We start from the raw sequence: 21,001 nt of genomic DNA, 5'->3' as shown, positions 1-21,001 counted from the left end.
TTAGCGCCACCTTCAGCCCAGGGCCTGATCCTGGAGACCCAGGATTGAGTCCCACGTCGAGCCTGCTTCTCCCCCTGCCTGTGTCTCCGCCTCTCTCTCTCTCTGTGTCTCTCATGAATAAATAAATAAAATCTTTAAAAAAAAAAAAAAAAACAATACTTGGTTAATGTTACTGCTTCTGTATGAAAATTCAGGCCAGTTAGAAGTAAGTGAATTTATGTGAGATCTGTGGTATCTAGAGAACCACTCTGAAATTACAACAACATGAAAAAGAGGATAAGACTTGTTTTTATCATAGAAAATAGCTAAAGAAACATCTCTTGAAAATCTGGTTAGGTCTCAGGTATATTACAAAAAAGTGTTAAAGTCAGCAAATACTGAGTCTAGCTCAGTGCCTTCAGTGATGGGGCGGTTATTCCCTTTTGAAGCATGCATTGCATTCCTATTCTTCAGTCAAGTTTGTATGCTGGTAGTCTGAAAGTTGTTTAGTTATGATGGTTATAGGTTTTTACTTTTTATGACGCCTTGAAACCCAAGAGGAGAATCGTTTATTTTCTAGTTTCTCATTAATAGCTACCCTAAGCTGAGTTTCTTCTACATACCCTGCATTTAGCGTATACATTTTAAAGTCTTTGCAGTGACTTAGATTAGCTCACTTCTTTGAAGAACTCCTCCTTAAAGCTTCCTCTAATTACAACAATAGATTAGGTATCATCCTCTGGGACCATGGTGCCCTATATGTATGGTTCTATTGTTACACATCCCATTTAGATCATAATTAACTTTTATGTGTCTGTGTCCTCCCCCCTCTCCCAGGTCCCCACTCCCCCTCCTCCTCCCATGGGGGTGATTAAAATCTTTAGGAAGAAGTTACCCTACTTCCCTTTTTGTCTCTAGTACCTAGCACAGCTCCTGGCAATGCCCTGCCTACTCAAATACCTATCAATCAGAGAACTTGTGACTTGTGACTTAAGTCTCGAACTTATTAAATAGAAAAGCTGGTATTTGAAAGCGGGTTGGTCTGGCTTCCCAAAATTAGGGTAAAATTCATACAGTCATGAATTTCCAAACTAATAATGATTTTTCCTTTCTGTCTTCATTGCAGGGAAGTATGGCCACGGCTGCCTTACCAGAGAGTGGGTCTTCCCTTGCCTTGCGAGCCTTGGGTTGGGGCTCCCTTTATGCATGGTGTGGGGTTGGTGTGATCAGCTTTGCTGTCTGGAAGGCTTTAGGAGTTCACAGTGTAAGTAACTCCAATCCTGTGATTGGTATCTGGAATGTTCTACTTTCTGTGGTCTAAATATGCCTTATTTTCAAAAAGAGTATGTGTGTATATATATAATTTATACTCTAAGCTAAAAAGCTATATGTTGGGAATGTTTGGCTTTTTTTAAAACTACTGGTAGGACGTTCTGTAGACCAGGCTATTTGTGACAGGTAGTTTGGCAGTTTGGAATAGGTGGCAATGGTGCCGTTGACAAAAGAGGTTCTAGATGTATTTTGAAGGTAGAGTCAACAATGACTTGTTATACGTCGGATGTGAGAGGTGGGAGAAGAAAACGTCATCAGGGATCTCCAAGGCTTTTGGCCTGAGCAGCTAGAAGATGGATGGCGACCAGGAAACAGGTGGTCAGGGACAATGTCAAAAGCTCAGTTTGGGGCCTGTGAATTTGAAATATCTGTTAGATAACTAAGTGGAGAGTCAAGAAAGCAGTTAGCTATAGAAGTTTGGAATTCAGAGGAGCAGCACAAAGTAAAGATATAAATTTGAGGCTCTTCAGGATGTGGATAGTATTCAGAGACAGGGGATCAGATGAGCTCATCAAGGCATTGAATGTAGAGAGAAAAGAGGTCTGAGGAAGGAGCTCTGGGCACTCCCAAGGTTGAGAGATTGGAAAATACAGAGGAAATTAGCAAAGATATTTCCCTACCAAAGGAGAAAACCAGGGAGAACCAGAAGAATGGTGACTTGGACGCCAGGTGAAGAGGGTGTATACTAAGGTTAAGTCCTATCAGATGAGACTCAGTAGTTCGCCAAGTTAACAAAGTAGCAGGTCTTGGTGGGTAAAGCCTTAGGTGAAGTGGATCCAAAAGAGAAGGGAGGAGAGGGATGATATGTATAGATACATTTTGAGCTCTGCTTTACAGAGAAAGAAAGAGATGGGGTCATTGGAAGGGGAGTGAGATTGAGAGGTGTTTGGTTTTTTGTTTTTATGTTGGGAGAATTAATAGCATGTGAGTGTGCTGATGAGATTGACTCAGTAGAGAGGGGAAAATTGCAACGGAGAGGGAGTGATAAGTAATATTATTGGCATTACTGAGTTTTTCACATTGGGTTTAATCATAACTGAACATAGGCAGTTATTGTACTTTCCACTCAAAATATACTAATAGGCAAATGTTGCTTTTCTCCTGGTCTGATTAACCTTTATTTTTGACATAACTGCTGGCTAGTAATTGTTTATAATGATAAAGTTGTGTTTACCTAGAAAAGTTAGAAAACTTGTAACTGAAGATTTGTGATGATTTTTTTGTTACTTCAATTTTGCTTTTGACCAGTATAAAATCTGTCCTTCCATTGCAGGCATTGTACCAGACATTTTTGACATAGCAGACTATTTAACCTTCACAATAACTATGAAGCAGATAGTGGAAATTGGGATTCAGAGAGGTTAGGTCACTTGTCCAAAATCACACAGCTTGTAATTGACAGAGTCAAGATTTGGATCCAAATCTGACAGTCTTTAGAAGCTAGATTTTTTTTCCAATGTTACCTCCCCTAGCTAAGGTAGGAAATAAAGGAGTAGTTGGAAGGAGCTAGGATGAGAGGAGGGATGTTGTAAATTTGATGTTGATTATGATGTGATCTACACATTCTTGATAACTTGACAGGTTTTACTGGGTATCTTTTTTTTTTAAGTATTTTTTTGAGATTTTATTTTATTTATTTATGAGAGTTAGAGAGAGGCAGACATAGGCAGAGAGAGAAGCAGGCTCATTGCAGGGAGCCTGATGTGGGACTCCATCTCAGATCCCAAGATCACGTGCTGAGCCAAAGGCAGACGCTCAACCGCTGAGCCACCCAGGCGTCCCTACTGGGTATCTTTAATATGGGCCTCACTTCCACCATTGTAATTAACATCAGTCAGCTATGACCAGCCATTCTTTCCTCATAAAAGAGAAGCCCTCCTTTTAGCCTTCATCTTCAGTTGAAAAATGCTTAGAGTATAATGGTAAAGCAGGATTTATTTGTATATAAAATATGAGAGCAGTTATTTGAAAATAAGTGGAAAAAACTGGGGGGGAAATATGTCCAGTAGAAATATGTGAATGAATTATGGGTGTGCGGGTGAATTTTTTATTTTACTTTTCTGTTTGTTTCTTTAATATGTATTGCTTTAACAGTAATACTACCTTTTTAAAAAAATAGTATTAGATTTTATTTTTATTAATTTATGCTAAAAATTTTTTTTTAATTTATGCTAAAAATTAAGCACAGCTGCCTAGAAGATCACAAAACTTCTTTGACTACATGTGAAATATAATTGAGGGCATGAAATATTTAATAATAAGATTATTAAGCTTTTAGTTTCTATAAAAATGGTGGTCTGTTAGCACTCTATATTGACTTCATGGAATTGATAGGTGGTATTTCCAGAACTTAGTCATGTAGGTCATAAACTGAGTAATACAGTTTTAAGGTATTTTAACATAAAAATAGCCTTTGAATAAGAAGAGTCATAATGAATCAATCCAAATTTTCATTGACCAACAAAATTAGGTTATTTAGATTAAGTTCTATGCTCAAGAACTTGGGCTTTATGGGCTATCTGGTGCTATTCTAGTTTCTTAGAATGTGAACTTCTTTTTATGGCACCAATAGGAGGATTATGGCCTAAATAAAATAGTTCGGCAAGAAAGATTATTTTCTGATCTGCACTACTGAATAAAAGGACACTTGGAATCTTTTTATATCTTCATGTCTTTAAGTAAAGCATGAGAATACAAATATACTCTCTCCCTACCTGGAGGTCCTTAGGAATATCAATTTGATCTCCACATCTAAGAAGTCTCGCAGAAAAATCAACAACTGATAGTTTTTCAAGAGCATACCTTTTAAAAGCAGTGGTGTTTATTAATTTGTTCATTCAGAAGATATATGTGGGCCTACCTTGAGCCAGGCACTGTGCCAAGACAGGGCTCCCCAGTAGACTGTTATTATGGAAAGGCTTTGGTTTTAAGACTCTGTAAGCAAACTCTTATTATATGACCCAATGTGAGTCTTGTGGAAAGCAATATGGTATATCTCAGTTCTGCATTGAGTTTTGAGGATAATTATGAGGTTGCTCTGAGTCCTCAGTTATCTTTCCATGACTGAAGAAAACAATCTTAGAAAATGCTGGACAGAAATGGCCCAGATCTGTGCACTCAATAAATAATTGATATGATCATTCTAGGTAAATTCAGGTAAATCAAAATCAGTCCCAGTTCAAATAATTGTTGGTAGCAACCTTGAATTGTATTAAATCAAGATAAACCTAGTTCAAAAAAAAAGCAGGGTTCCATCTACTGGCTGAAAGAGCTCAGTTCACATTCCTTATTTTAATTCACAGCTACATCTGCTGGCTAACCGAGGGCATGCTGAAATGCTTGAAGCTAAGCTATTCAGTTCCTTAAAAATATTTTGAATTTATGCTTTGTTTATTCATAGTTATTATGGAATTTCATTCACATAGAACATGTATAATATATCAGATATAAGTTTATATTTTACCAATAGTCTATCATTTAGAGATTCCACAAAAGGAGAGCTAGTAGAGGCTATCTGGTAAGCTGACTGAAGCCAGTAGGCATACCCAGGATTTAAGGTGGGAGCCTCCCTGCCTTCGTATAGGAACCAATCCAAATTCATCCTCGGATTGTCTCACCCTTTCCCGCCTGCTGAGCAGTGTTGTGGGCCAGCAAGCAAGGCCTGATTCCTTAGTATGGATTCATCAATTACTTTGACTTATAGTATTTTATCATCTGATTATGGCTGAGATGGCATTAACTTTATAACAGTAACTTAATTGTGAAAAGAATGAGCATTTATGATGGGCCTGTGGTCCCCTACTGCAGCTGATGATCCCCAAATGATCCTAGGAGACTGCCATGTTCAAGCCAGGTTCACACTATGACAGTATGATTAGATCATTTCTATTAGGAGCAGGTATTTTCAGTTTAGAATAGTTGAGATAAATGCTTGTCAGTGAGTAAATAAGGATCTCTAGAGATACCAACTAGTAATTCCCCAATTATCAAAAGAAAAAGCAGGGTACCTGGGTGGCTCAGTCTGTTAAGCATCTGCCTTGCACTCAGGTCATGATCCCACATCAGGCTCCCTGCTCATTAGGGAGTCTGTTTCTCCCTCTCCCTCTGTTCCTCTCCTTGCTTATGCACTCTCTCTCCTCTCTCAAATAAACAATCTCTGGGGAAAAAAAACCCTGCCACTTATAATTATGTCACTCAAGCACAAAGACTTAATTTTTGTACCTTTTCATATTTATATTAAGTATTGATACTTGAAAGGATTTCTGAAAAGAGTGAGTGCATTTATGGTTAGACTATTACGTCTTTTTTTTCTCCCCTTAGAAGGAAAGATACTGGATATATAAATAATTCCTGATTGATATGACTGGGAGCATTAGGGCTTTTTATGCCTGTGAACTCATCTTGTTCAACATTTGTTGGAGGTGAGGCTGTCTCAGAGTACTGGTCAGAATCACCATAGCTTACATTTACTGTGCCTTGTACTTAATAATACATTCATGATACCTGGTGTAGTTAGAATTGGCATAATTTATAATTGTTGCCCTCACAGGAACTAAAACCTCACAGGAACTAAACCTTATTTATAGTAAATAAAACTATGAATCAAAACATTTTTTAGTTATTGTGAAATACTTTAAATTGTCCAGAGACTTAAATGTAAAAAGTAACTTATAAATAAAGGGCATTTTTAGTTTAGTTTTTTACCAAGGAATAAGAGATGTTTGCCTTTATTTACACATTCTGCTTGTTTTTAAAGAAAAACATGTTTAGGACCTGTCTTTTTTAAAACAAAGATAGCTTTGTGATTTTTTTGTAAATTATGTACTCAGTGTTAAAGTAGAAAAGTACAAAAAAGGAGACAAAAATCACCAGAAATCTCACTGAGTTGTAATCATTTGTTACAATAAGAACATCCCTTCAGACTTTCTGTAAGCATATTCATATAATTGTATCTAAATGTTGTTTTACTGTTCTATTCTGGAACCTTTTTTCACTGAATAGCCACAAGAACATCTTTGCACAGTGGAGTATATAAATCTCCATCACTTTTAATGGCTACATGGTACTCCATTATATTATAATTTACTTAATCAGTCTCCTGCCAATAGCATTTAGATTGTAATTTTTCACTGTTAAAACACCATAGTGAACCTCTCTCTGCAGGCATGCATCTTTTTGTACTTTTCTTGGTCAGGAAATTTGTCCTAAAGACAGATGATGTTATTGTTGAATCCAAGGGCATTTAAAAAATGTTTTTGATATCTATCACTAAGTATGAAGTTTATACATCTAGAAGATACTGACAGCACATACAGGTTTCCTAGCACCCTTGCCATTCGTGGCTTCTCTTTGAAATGTTTGCCAATCTGATAGATGGAAAATAATCTTTTTCTTCCTTTACGCATCTCTCTGAAGTCCCTGCTACTATAAAGGCTTTTATGCAAATAATCTGTGATTGAAGTCTTACTCATCTCTCCAGCCCATGTTGCCACCCGATCTGCTGATAGAGGTTGTTGCTTTCCCAAGAGCCCAGGCTTCCTTTTCCTGAAAAACAGAAGGTAAAGCATGTAAAAACAAACAGGCCTTAAATACTCCCAAAATTGGCATTTATCTCTCCTCTTCTACAAAATATCCTTTCAGAGAAGTAACATTATGTCTTTCCTCTAGGATAATACTGGATTCATTCTAATAAAATTTATTTTCTCCAGCCCTTTTTTTTTTTTTTAATTTTTTTATTTATTTATGATAGTCACAGAGAGAGGGAGAGAAAGAGAGACAGGCAGAGGGAGAAGCAGGCTCCATGCACCTGGAGCCCGATGTGGGATTCGATCCCGGGTCTCCAGGATCGCGCCCTGGGCCAAAGGCAGGCGCCAAACCGCTGCGCCACCCAGGGATCCCTCCAGCCCTTTTTGATAGCTGCTGCTAAAGTATACTTTTTATGTTAATGTTTATGTTCCTTTCTTAATGATCTTATGACCAGCTACATGGGCTTTTGCTAATTAGAGTAAAATCTTTTTCTTTTGACTTTTTGCTGATTTCAACATCTGGTAGATCTTGTATCAAATACATTTATTCCTACACCATTTTTAAGTTATTTGTCTTAAAGGAAGCAACATTGTAGGTGAATGATAGAGCCACAAAAGTAAATAAAACTATGAAAAACTTAGAAGTTTTTAACTTCTAAGATATCTAAGAAGCAAATAGACTGTATGCTTTGTACTTTTCTTTGGTTTCAGCCAAAGGTTAAAAACAAATCCGCTTCCTGGCAAATTGTGTAATGGTAGCCACTTCTGAGGGATTTGCAGGGGAAGTCTGAAAAGTGACTTAAATGATGTCCCTTCTGCATCCTTGCCTAATCTAATTTGAGAGCTTCCAAAGATCCCTACCAGCTTCTGTCTTCAGGAAGCAAACTTGAGTTCCTTACTCTGATTACCAGACCCCGCCTCGATTCCACTTTCTGATGGTACTTACTAGAATACCCAGCACACAGAGTCATCGTGATCTTGCACAGATCATTCTGTCAAGCTTAGGGCCTTCAGGTAGCGTAAGCATTGAGGAATATATTCCTGGAATCATTTTTAAATTAATTGGAAGTGGCACTGTGCATCACTTAAATTTAGGTCTGAGGTGACAAGAACATCTCTATAACCCTTATTTCCCATTCATTGCAGCTCTAATGGGCTTGGCATCCAGTGGTAAGAGGCACTCGATGTAATGTGGAAGAGCAATTTGGTGACAGAAAGACCAAATCACAAGCACTTGCTCAGTTTAAAATGGGAGATAATGACCAATGTCGTATTTTGTTTTCTGGGGTTTTTTTGTTTTTTGTTTTTGCCTAAGCCAAGGTGGCAGGAAAAAAAAAAATCAGCTTTTTTGGCATATTGCCAAAATACCTCTTCTAAAAACTCACCAGTTCCCTTTTATAAGTAAAATAGGGCCCCAAGCATTTTATAAAGTGGGAATGTGCAACAATTACTAGAAAAGATAAGCTCTGCCATGAAAGCCTTCTTGTTACAAAGCCTGATAGAAATTAGGCTTAATCACCTCAGGAATGTTCCCAGCCTTATTCCACTGGAGGAAAAGTATCCTTGATTTCATTTGGATTTTCTTTTTCTTTGTCCTTATTTCTTAAACCGAGCATTAGAAAATTGGACTCACAGGAGCAGATCTCTCTAAATAAAGCATTGTGGAGTGAAGACCTGATAGCATACACTTCCCCCTAAGCTTGGTTGTAAAGGGTACCTATTATCGGTTGGTCACTTAGAAATATTTAAGAATCTATTAAAAAAATTTACATGTATATGTTGATATATATATCATTATTAATTTACCAGTATAGCAGATAATGAAGTGGTCTCTTAAATTGAATTTTCCTGACTGAAATAATTTCTAACCATTTTAAGAAGAAAATTTTTTTAATGTGCTGTGTATCCACAACGTAGACCATACTGAACATAATTTCACTTTTTGATGACTCAGATTTATCAGTTATTATTTGCCTCTTGTGCTTTTGGAGTCTCAACCTTTATAGTTCTTTATTCTTTTTGTTAAGTTTTCTCAATCCTCCAAGTTATTTTTTCCTTCCTACTATCCCATTTACTTCTAAAATGCTGCTGCCTTATTTTATAAATTTTATGCCAGGTTCCTTGCCTTGCCCTTAAATTTTCTTTTTTACAGGGTCCATCCACTCTGGTGGCTCCATCCACATGCAGAAGGCTGCTAGGTCTGTGTTTGTAGTTAATCTCTGAGCTCTTTGCTCACAGACCCACTTGCCTGGACACGGATTCTTGGATGACCAGTAGGCATCATGTGCATTCCCACCTGAACTGATACATACTGACCCCTACCCCATCCCCACCCTGCATCCTACTCCTGGATCACTCACGGTGAACGGTAGCATCATCCACAGAGCTGCCCAGAGAGAAGAGCTGATTCTGTCCATGGCCGCACTCTTTCCTACCCCTCTATCTAATCACTCACTGAGTCTTGCTTTTTGCACACCCCCACAGCCACTGTAGTTGGAGGTGTCTCCCTGCCCCAAGATGGTCACAAGTAACCTGTTCTCTCTGCCTCCCGCCTGGCCTCTCCATAGTCCCTGATCCACACTTTGCAAGAGGGCTCTGGCCTTCATCTTCCCCAGACTTCTGCCTGCATCTGTACCACTCACTCTGCCTCTCTTCATGTCACCATGGGTGAGGTGTCCCTGCTGCTACCAGAGGCCACTGGCGCCATCTGCCAAAGGACCTTGCTCCCAGAATCACCTCAGCTGTTGCTGATTGTCAGTTTTCCCTCTACTGCAGCGTGCACACTGTTCAAGTTTCCCCCGCCTCTATAGATTGTCTTGAGGGTACTCATCTTTCTCCCAAAGCTTTCAGCTCATTCCTCTGCTTCCCTTCCCTGGCAAAGACTTCCTAAAGGTGCTATCATGGTCACCACCTGCCCCTCCTCCCCTTTCTCCTCAGTACAGCTTCTTTCCTGGCTGTGGGGGAAACTGCTGGTCAGGGTCCCCAGTGTCTGTCTTGCTGGCACACACAGGTCTTCATCACCCTGTGACTTAACCTCTCAACATTTGACAGTTGAACATTCTCTCCTCCATAAAACACTGGCTGTTGGCCTCTGAGACACCTTCAGCCTCCCTGGCCATTTTTGCACATCTTTGCTGGCGGCTCCTCGCTGGCCGAACTCTAAACATGGGAATTTCCAGTGGCTTCGTATTTGCACTCTTATGTTCCACTTCTGTGCTCGGTCCCTCAGTCCCATAGCTAGTCCTTAGCATTTTAAAACAGTCTGCACAATCTGATGTTGGATTGACCCCGCAGCTCCATGTTATACATCATCAGTTATGTGTCTCAGAGGCACATCAACAACCTGTGTCTTAACCAGACTAAGCATCCTCACCCCTGTCCTCCCAGCTTGCTACTCCCTTTGACTTTCCCACTTCCAGCCAGGATCACTCCCATCCCCCTAGCCATTCCAGCCAAAGCCAGAGACTCATCTTGGGTTCTCTCCTTTCCCTTCATTCCCTTCATGTCATCCATGGTCAAGTCCTGCTCGGTGGCTGTGCGGCTAAACACAGCCTGACTCCTTTCGTCTCGCTCCACCTACATTCACCTCTGGCCTAGCATATTGAAAGCTTCCTGGCCTCTCCTTTCCTTCCCCTGAACTTTTCCTCCACTGAGCAGCTGGAGATATTCGTAAAGTGTAAGGCAAGTCATGTCACTCTGTGAGAAACTCTTCAGTGGCTCCCAGTGAAGAAGTCTCGTGGGATGTAGCCCCACTGGCCTCGCCGACCTCCTCTTGGCACCACACAGTCTGCCCTCCCACTTCACCTCCGCCCCCCCCGCCCCCCCCCCCCCCCCCCGCAGCACACTGGCCTTCCTCCTCAGGGCTTTTCCTCCAGCTTTTCCAGGAGACTCCTTCCTTCCCCAGGAAGGCTCTGTGTTGGCATTTAGAGTTTCAGCCGGATCTTATATCATCTCTTCAGAGTAGCTTCCCCAGACCATCTGGTGTAAAATAAAGTAGCCTCTTTACTCCCACCACTCAGTTCCTCTCTGACAGTATCCTGTTTTCTTCTCTTCACAGCACAATTGCAAAATGAAGTTATAGTGACCATTTTCTTGTTTTATCTGTCCTTACAAAAAGAATGTAAATTTTAATAGAGACTTCATTTGTCTTGTTCATTGTCATATTCTTAGCACCTGTAACAGTGCTTGGCGCAGAGGATGTATCCAATAAACACCTGTTGGATGAAATCTGATCATACTCTTTCTGCCATTTCAATGGCTCACTCTTCCCTTGAGAATAAAATCCAAGTTCCTTGAAATGGTTTGGTCCCTCTCTTATCCCTTACTTATTCTTTAACCCACTGGTTCTTAATGGGAGCAATTCTGACTGCCCCTCCCCCCAGTGGCAACATCCACAGACATTTTTGGTTGTCCTAACTGTGGGGATGCTACTGGCATCTAGTGGATAGAGGCCAGGTATGCAGCTCAACATCCTGTACACTGGACAGGCCCCACCAAGAGTGATCGAGCGCACATGTCCATAGTGCTGTGGTTGAGAGTCTGGCTGTTTCTTTGTGTTGCACTCAAGAGTTCTAGCCATGCTGAAAGTCCATGTTCTCCTAGTCTCTGAGCCTTGTCCTTGCTCATCTCCTCTGAGCACTCATTCCTCTTCCTACCTTTCCTGCTGCTGGCTCTGTTCTTTGCCTAGATGGAGTCTTGAGGCAAACTAATCTTTAACCATTACGACAGGGAGTTAATCTCTTCTGGCAGTTTTGAGGCTGTAAAGGTAACTTAAGCTTTTTTGAGATAAATTTAGGTTTTTACCTAAATTGAAGGTAACTTCCATATACAAAAATACCCTTCATGTCATTTTTATTTTTTTTGGATGAATAGAACTGTTATCAAGGACTACAGTATAATTTCTATTAATCCAACCACAGAGGATAATTGTTGTAAATTAATAAAGCCACACCTTTATAGAGCCTATCTCCATAAAATTAAGCTTTGTCAGTTTTTGGCTATGATTTGGGATGTTTAAACACACACCAGTGAATTTAACTTTCTTTGTTTCATGTTTTGTGCTACACTAAAATATTTCCTTTTGAGTGATTAATACATGTGGCTCTTTTAAGGGCATCAAAAATTATGTGCATTTAAGGAACAAAAGAGATTTAGGTACTTTATTATATGAACTTGCTGATTCCTGTTACGATATTTGAATACCATAAATAGAAGTTGATCACAGTGTTGTTCTGAATTGACAGTCTGCCTTTGTTCTATCAGGAGACAAAGCTTCATGTCCCTACTCCTGTCCCCGCCCAGCATTGCCAGTGTCACCGACAAAAGAAAATGCTTTAAGGTGCTGGTATTTGTAAAGACCTCCCACATACGGATTACAAAGTTATATAGATTTTAGTATATAAGCAATAGAATCACAGCCCACTAATTTGTTCTAAAACTACAATTTGCATTTTATGATTTTTAAATCACAAGACTTTTAAAATAATGATGTTTATATAATATGCTCTACTTGCTGGTGAGTTTATAGCTTATAATATTAATACTGCTTTCATTGCAGCTTCTCTTTTTTTTTTTTTTTCTTTTCCTATCAAGGGTTTTGTGCCCTTTTATTTTTTAAAATCTCTCCAAAGAACAAAACTTTTTTTAAAGGATGAAAATATTCTACCAGTACATATTTGTTTTACTGCATTTCTAGCACTGTAGAATTTCTTTCTTTTTGTATGTTCTGATTTGGTACGTATTGACTCTGGCTTTGAAAACAGTTAAGCAATCTTTTAACTTATCCATAGCTTTATCTGAAACTTGTATATCAGCCTTGCTAAGAAACCCTAAAAAGACACCTACACATTTTACCTGCCCCTTAATTTAGAACTCTGGCACCAGGTGGATTCTCTAGTTGTGCTTTCCTGTTTCTCTCACCTTTCAGCTAGCCTTACTTCACTGGGTTCTATATTCACTCTTTTCTACCATGAATATTTACTGAATTCACTTACCAAGCTCTGTTCTAGAGGGTAGTGATATGCTGTCAATAAAAGATTATCTCTGGAGTGACAAATTCATAAGTAATTACATTTAATTGTGATAAATCCTACAATGGAGAGGTACAAAGACACTGGTGGCATAAGATTTTTAAAAGTCACTTCTGCTTGGGGGATTGTAGAAGACTGAGAGGATGGAATGTTTGACTTCTAGATGGAAAAACGGGCAAGGGAGCTGGGAGTGAGAGTCTAGGCAGAAGGAATAGAACGACTCTGTTGCAACCATTCCTGGTCCAGAGACTTACTGGTCATCTTCATTTCCTGCTTCCTCTCTGCTAAGGGACGTAATCAAGCATAATTCTGCCATCAGTTATCTTAGTATGCTGTATTTTGAATAGAAAATTTGAGTTAGGTTAGGTTTTCCATTCAAAAGGAATAAAGAGCCACCTAGGGCAAGTCATTAGGGAGCTGTCTGACTCTATTTGGCTTTCCAAGTCTTTGACTAGACCTAAATCTACTCTGGAGGTCATGGGTGTCTCTGCCTTTCTTAGTTCTTCCCTTCTTATCTCAAGACTTACTGTAAATAAAAAGCTGCTTTGTTTGAGGTATTTTTATTTTGGAGAGTGTTATTTTCTCAAAATTGATTTGGTTGTGGCTAAGGGGAAAAACTGAAGAGGCAGCTGTCAGAGATTTTATTTCTGAAGAGGTTCAAACTCTAGAAAGAAAATTACTTTAGAAAGAAGTCATCTAGCTAAGAGTCTTTATGTGCTTGAATTTCATCCTCAAGAACACTTATCTTGGAAAATGACTTGACTGGTCAAAGGAATCATCATAGGAAGAAGGTGGGAACAGGCATCAGGTTAAAACATTTCAGTTATGACCTGGATAGAAGAAACGATCAAAAGTTGGTCTTTAAAAAAAAAAAAAAAAAAGTTGGTCTTTTAAAGGGATCCCTCTAAGATGTTAGTCACCATTAAATAAAAATAATCATTTTAAAAACTCCAGTTTTTGACAAATGGTTACCATAAATCTGACCACCACTGTGAAGAGAACTCATGTGTGCAGTGCTCTCACCACTGTTGTGTGTCATGGAGCTTGTGACCCCACACTCTCTAAAAGGGGTGTCTGGACCCTGCTGGAGTGCAAACAGGAGCCCCACTAACTGCCACATTTTCCACCCCTCAACAACTCCTTTGCTTATTGTTGCTCTCTTCCTAGTCTGCATTTCAGTGGCAGAAAGGAGAATAGCTTTCTAAGTCCTAAATATGAAATACTCATTTTGTCAAGATTCAGTGTTCTGAACCGAAATCTTGGTGGGGGCTGTGAGTGGGGGCTGTGAGTGCCAAGAGCCCTTTTTGGGAAGAGCATATTGCTCTGTGAAAAGGAAAGGAGAACTCTGAGGAATGATTACACAGTCCGAATTCTATTTATAAGTGGGGAGAAAGTGCCATTGTTTTTGCTTGGACTTCTGTAGTTCACTGGGTTTCTATTTCATCAGATGTAAAGCTGCTATCCCCTTAGTAACTTCCAAGGATGTTCATAGGACTGACCAGAGAAATGCAGAGGAAGGAAGATAAACTGATGCCCTGTTGTACTAATATTTGTTTTTACTGTTTTTTAATCAGATTTGTGCGTTGGTCAAAATTTGCCATTTAAGATAGATCTTCATTTTAACAGAAGTCTGTCTCCCCACCTCTACTCAAGAAGTCCTTTTTAATCCGGACTATGGATCACAGGCTTTCTTTGGCCTGAGAGAGCAGTGAGGGAGTGTCGTGATGAGCGTTCAGTAGGGTGAGCTCGCGGTCGGCCTCTTCCCCGGCGCCGGCAGCCTGGACTTCCCCAGTTGTGGCTCATGGTGGTGACTGGTGTACACGCCGCGGAACCTTTCCAAAGAGAGCCCTCAATGACATACAGCATACAACAGGAACCCCCTTGTACAGATGCAGAGAAACGGAGGAGGTGGCCATCCGGAGCCGGGGCATACGTACCTTATTTTCCCCGGCAGGGAAACAGTTCAGAAAATTTAACTCTATTTTTATGTGTATTTGTTGGGATTATTTTTACTTGGCATCTGTAGCAGAAATAGAAAATTAGTAATCCCGGGGATCTGGGTTGGCCCATTATACATGTTAAAAATTGCAGAGAATTCATGTTTATAAAACTTTACCTTCAGAATTCATTTGCTAGAGGAGCCCTCTTCCCACCCCAGTCGGGGTGGACGCGGCTAGGACCTCCCTGCAGGCCCTGGAGGGGCCCTGCGACCGGCCGCCTTGCGCAGCCGCAGTAGTAGCCCGCGGGAGGTGGGGCCCTTCCGCTGGCCACGAGCTCGCGCAGCCGCAGTAGTAGACTTGGGGGGAGACTTGCGCCCCGCCGTGAGCTCGTGCAGCCGCCGCTGCCCGCGGGGTCTTCCCTGAGCCCCGGGCTCGCGCAGCCGCAGTAGTGGACGGCGGGAGGTGGCGCGCGCAGCCGCCCCAGGGGTGAAGTGGGTGTCTAACCGCCTCACCGGCCGCCCGCCGCCCTCGCGCCTCGAAGCTGGTCCGCCCCTTCCCTCCTTTCTCTTCCGCCACCTCTCCTGCGAGTGGCCATGAGCTGGGTTGTGAGAGCCCTGCGGGGCAGCCGGAGAGCGGGCGCCGCGAGGGTGAACCGCCTGTGTCCCCAGCGGCCGGCCGGCCTCTCCCCCGCGGGCGCCTGGGCCGTGGTCCCCGCGTCCAACATGGCAACGGTCCGGGGCGAGCTTCTCAAGAATCTCACTTCCGAGGAGGTCGTTCATCACAACAAGGTCTCAATTATAGGAACCGGATCGGTTGGCATGGCCTGTGCTATCAGCATCCTGTTAAGGGGCTTGACCGATGAACTTGCCCTTGTGGATGTGAACGGGGACAAACTGAAGGCCGAGATGATGGATCTTCAGCATGGCAGCCCTTTTGTGAAAATGCCGACTATTGTGTCCAGCAGAGATTACCTTGTCACTGCCAACTCCAGCCTCGTGGTCATCACAGCAGGCGCACGCCAGGAAAAAGGGGAGACACGCCTTAATTTAGTCCAGCGAAATGTGGCCATCTTTAAGTTAATTATCTCCAATATTGTCCAGTATAGCCCTCACTGCAAGCTGATTGTTGTTTCCAACCCGGTGGATGTATTAACTTACGTGGCCTGGAAGTTGAGTGAATTTCCCCAGAACCGTATTATTGGAAGTGGTTGTAATCTGGACACTGCCCGCTTTCGTTTCTTGATTGGGCAGAAGCTTGGTATCCACTCTGACAGTTGTCACGGATGGGTCCTTGGAGAGCATGGAGACACCAGTGTTCCTGTGTGGAGTGGAGTGAACATCGCTGGGGTCCCTCTGAAGGATCTGAACTCAGATATAGGAACTGAAAAAGATCCTGAGCAGTGGAAAAATGTCCACAAAGATGTGATTGCTAGTGCCTATGAGATTATCAAAATGAAAGGTTATACTTCTTGGGCCATTGGCCTATCTGTAGCTGATTTAACAGAAAGTATTTTGAAGAATCTTAGAAGAGTGCATCCAGTTTCTACCATAATTAAGGGTCTCTATGAAATAAACGAAGAAGTATTCCTCAGTGTTCCATGTGTCTTGGGAGAGAATGGTATTGCCGACCTCATAAAGATAAAGCTGACCCCTGAAGAACAGGCTCGTCTGAAGAAGAGTGCAAAAACACTTTGGGAAATTCAGAAGGAGCTCAACCTATAAAGTTGTTTGAAACTACCTTTCTGAAGTTATTGATGAGATAGTAGTTGTAGGGTTGTATATGTCAAATATTTTTTATAAACTTTATGTTTTAGAATTTAAAAACAGGGAAGGAAGTAGAGTTACTGGTTTATTTAGTGCCCCCCAGCTTTTTTATTTAACATCCAGATGTCAGGATAATTTTTTTCCCCACAATTCCTAAGTGATTGCATCAAAGGAGTTGTTTTTGTATCACTGATGTACCAGTACTTGCTGTGTGTGTGTTTCTGGTTGCTATTTGGTCCAAAAGATTATAGGATATAGGAGTTTATTGTGTTACAGAAATAATTTTCATCAAGTATATATGTTCTTTCATTCTGGCTGGCTTATGCCTACTATGTTCACTTATATGTGTTTTTAAGACCTAACTTTCTCTACAATGTAAAAATAAATGTAAATGCAGAAGTATTTTCTGTAATGTAGCCATCAGCTGTCTTCATTCCCCTATGACAGTCTATCAGCTGTAATACCTTAAGAAAGGTATTATAAAATGGGAGCCAAGAGTAGGTCCTGTTTGTCAGGGACAGAGGGGCACATGCACACACATGTTCATGTATGGATGCCAGTGAAGCAGGATCATTAAGTTAAAATATAAAAATAGGAGTGAGCTGGTTGGTAGCACTTATAAAGTATTCAATGCAGTAAAATATACACCTTTTAGAAAGAGTCCTGACAGTCCAGAGGTGGCAAGTGTTACTCGTATTTATTTGGCAGGGAAAGGAAACATTCCTAAACTTTGCAGTTACAAAGACAAAGCCTGACTAAAATTATTTTACAACTGTGTCTGATAACCTGACCAGTTAGCACATTAAATCAGGTAGTGTGTTACTGATTGTTCTTGTGAGGCCTGGTCATAAGATGCTGCAGGGTCATCCCTATTGCTCACTTTACTTCACACAGAAAGCTTTTGCTTTAGAATGTTGCCCTGTTGCTAAGCACTGTCATAAAAAAAAATTAGTTATTTTAATAAGTACTCCAGGGATTATATTTCTCAGAAAATTATACATTTTTTTTATTCCTATGTCAATTGACTTTATACTATAGATTCTAGACTTTATACATGTGACACAGTGCAGGTTTAGGAGAAAGTAAAGGTGCTTGTCTGATCTTTACCTAAATGATGTACTAATAACTTAGAAAATGATTTTTTTTTTTTTAAAGATTTGTTTATTTTAGAGAAAGCATGACCAGGAGGGGCAGAGGGAGAGAGAATCTCAAACAGAATGTGCTGAGCACAGAGCCTGACATAGGGCTCAGTCTCAGGACCCTGAAATCATGACCTGAACCGAAACCAAGAGTCGGTTGCTTACTCAGCTGCACCACCCAGGTGCCCTGAGAAAAACTCAAATTCATGTTAGCTTTCCTAATATAGTTGAATATTAAATAATACGGTATGTTCAAACATATCTCAGGACCCATGTGGATATCAGCAGGGCTAATCAAAATTGAAAAGTACTAGCATCTCTTCTCTAAATAAAGCCAGCCCTGCTTAGTTGGTTTCATCAGGTAGACACAGAACAGCAATCCACCCCAAAAAAGGACCTTTTACCGTAGTGATCAGAGCTCCCATACTATTTTATTGGAAACATCTAGAAATGTTCTGATTGCCCAGGAAGTATTGTCATATAATGGGACTAATTGATGTGCTGAGTTCTCTGAAAGTGGGAAGAATGGTGGTTTGATTGTTCCAGCTGATTCTAAGAGCTATTTAAGCTTAATTGCACAGAGTTCCTCTTCCCCTTTGTCCAGCCCTTGAGTTTTTATTCAGCCAAGTTTAATGTAGTTTTGAAAGGGATCAGAGCATGCCCTAGGTCTGTTTTGTAATTCTCTTCACTATGTCAGTCAGGCTAGGCTGGGTTATATATACTACAGTGAGAAATGATCTCCAGATGTGTGGCTTAACATAAAGGTTTATTTCTCTTGTAAAATTCACTGTGGGTTTACTTTAGTTTCTAGGGGAGCTGTCCTACACAAGGTGGCTTCATACCTCAGATTGCTTTGATCTTGAGGCATCACAATAGTAACACAGGTTTCCATTATTTCCATGGAAAAGTAAGAGTGGCCTGGAAACACCTGCAATTAAATGTTTCACCCTGGAAGTGATAACACATTTCTTTTGCCAGAACTAGTCTTCTGTTTACATAACTTGAAGAGGGTGGAGAAGTATATATCTAGAAGTACATATAACCCTCCTATATCTTGAAGTACATATAACCCCTAAATCTAGAAGTACATGATTTCTGGCTATCTGGTTATTCTAAATAAAATGGTAGCCATTGTAAGAGTCTATATGCATTTGAAATCCTTTTAAGCAAAAGCTGGTATGTGATTAGAGATTACAGAGGTACCAAATCTTTCCAGGTCACAGAACCAGAGTGGCTATGGTGAAAAAACCCTGGACATCATTCAGTCAGTTGTGCTTAGAAAGCACGTCACCATGGCTGGGTTAACCTTTCTCATATGTAAAGTGGTGGTTCTCATTTCTGCCACATAGAATTGTAAAGACTAAATAATAGCCTAATGCTTGGTACAGTGCCTGGCACATAAGTAATCTCACATGGCAGACATTATTATTCCTGTTCAAGCAACAGTTACAGTCTTATTCTATTGTATGAATAAGCTGAATCTCCAAGTTCTTCAAAATTACTCTTGGCACCATGATTATTGACATATCCAAAGGCTTTCTCATCAGTTGGTTCTATAATAAAGCTTTCATCGTTCTACCTCCAGCACTGAAGTCCCGCAAGAGGCAATTGAAGCTAAATGAGCTTCAATGGCAAAGAAATTTTACAACTTGAACTTTTAATTCCAATAACTGCCTTTTTTTTTTTTTTTTTTTAAGAATAGTTGCTGTAAGGGTTTTCTCAAATTAATTGGGTAGATATCCTGAGCTTTTAAGGAGTTTTTCAGCACACCATATATTAGACCAAGAGTCTTCATGTTGTTTTTTTCCTGCCAAGACATGTAGCAGTATCCCATATTTTACTTCTGGCATCCTGGCTCTACGGCCCTTCAAAAGGCTGTTGCAGTGTGAATGAGAGCAACATTATTAGAGACATAATCTTGAATCTGTTCTAATATCTAAAAAGTCGATCATACCCAGTCTTCAGAATGTCCATATTAGTGACAAATTACTTGCAATACATTTCCCATTTGTCATGACATATTTGAGAACTGCCGTAGAAAGTAGTACTTTGTAATAATATTACAGCCCATCACTGTTGAACACAAACACTGGGACTTAAGGATGAGGTTCTTGAGCAGTGGGTTCATTGCCTCGGCGGTGCCACTCCTGTCTTGATCTTTGTAGAGAACAGCCCCTGGAGCTGTGCAGTACACAGTGGCCCTGCTTTTTAAAAGGGTAACCCTGTGACCCATAACCAGTGTCAAATTCTCCCTGGTCAGAGGAAAAAGGGAAAGGGGGAAACCACAGGGAAGAGATTCCAGAGTTTGAAAAGGTGCTGCAGAGTAAAACTGAGTTGTTGGCTGGAGACCAGTTCGCAACATACCCTGTCCTCACCAAACTTTTGGGATATAGGATAGGGACTGGTTTATGGCAATAGCTGTCCTTGTTATGGTGGAATCGTAGAATCCAGTACATTGGTTTTATAATCAAATTTGCTTAAATTAACCCCTAAATCTTTTCAAGCACATTTTTAAGCAGGAGAATGTTCTGTTGGCCTGTTACAGAGTATCACTGGTAAGACCAACACCTCTGAACTGAACACATCAGAAACTGATAGAGGTATAAAAAACAAAAACAAAAAACCCTAAAGGTCTTTTTTTCCTATCCATATAACAAAAATAGTACAAACTTAAAAACCTTCTGTGGAACCCCATTGTTTAAAGCAACATGAGGCCCCGTTTATATCTTCAATGTGGACTCTGGGTTTCCCTTTCCACAGCTGTAAAATTAAAGAAGAGGCCTATAAATGGTGTTCTTTATACACTTGCCTCCCTTCCTTTACCAGTCTTTGAAGTCTGCCTATTCCTAATTGGCTCTTTCTCAGACATAATTCCTTCCAGTGGCTCAGTAACTCATACATGACTCTGGGAACAAATGATACAATACTTGGGAAATGAAAGTAAAGAAAAAAACCCAAGAGGAGGAAATGGGAACACAGCCCCCCTCCCCCATTGCTGAAGTAGAGCAGCCACCCTTTACTTCTACCCAGATATCATCTGAGCTTCCCAGCTTCTCCCTTCTCAGCAACTACTGAGCAGGTATAATGGTGAATGATTCTCTTCATGTCCTCGCTCTCTGACACACCATTTGAAAACCATCATTAGGTTTAGTTGTAATACATTCAGCCAATAAAGGTGAAGGCAAAGAACTAGGCAGCACATGACGGACCCTGCCCAGAGAGGTCTTTGAGAAAGTCTGTGCAAAAGATTCCTCAACAAGGCCATGTTGGGATTTTGGGAAAAGCAGTTCTTTT

General features: G+C 40.6%; 2 protein-coding genes and 1 long non-coding RNA gene across 3 annotated transcripts in view; 2 read left to right on the top strand and 1 right to left on the bottom strand.

Moving 5' to 3' along the window:
• Nucleotides 1-21,001, top strand: part of TMEM242 (transmembrane protein 242) — a 30,537-nt gene that overhangs the window by 5,528 nt on the left and 4,008 nt on the right. Inside the window, exon 3 of the mRNA XM_077898227.1 lies at nucleotides 1,106-1,243. Within this exon, the coding sequence (XP_077754353.1) occupies nucleotides 1,106-1,243 (138 nt within the window). The remainder of the gene's footprint in view (nucleotides 1-1,105; nucleotides 1,244-21,001) is intronic.
• LOC144314285 (uncharacterized) lies at nucleotides 14,404-15,263 on the bottom strand. Its single transcript, XR_013380114.1, has 3 exons — nucleotides 14,982-15,263; nucleotides 14,803-14,885; nucleotides 14,404-14,697 (listed from the first exon to the last, which is right to left on the bottom strand). It is a non-coding gene; the product is annotated as an uncharacterized LOC144314285 (long non-coding RNA).
• LOC144314276 (L-lactate dehydrogenase A-like 6A) lies at nucleotides 15,356-16,970 on the top strand. The gene has a single exon (XM_077898214.1). It carries the CDS (start codon nucleotides 15,399-15,401, stop codon nucleotides 16,524-16,526), a length of 1,128 nt encoding a protein of 375 aa, XP_077754340.1. The 5' UTR covers nucleotides 15,356-15,398; the 3' UTR covers nucleotides 16,527-16,970.

Source organism: Canis aureus, chromosome 1 (assembly GCF_053574225.1).
Source record: "Canis aureus isolate CA01 chromosome 1, VMU_Caureus_v.1.0, whole genome shotgun sequence".
NCBI classification, from domain to species: Eukaryota; Metazoa; Chordata; class Mammalia; order Carnivora; family Canidae; genus Canis; species Canis aureus.
The sequence above is the reverse complement of the archived record's forward strand: the minus strand, read 5'-3'. Positions and strand labels throughout refer to the sequence as shown.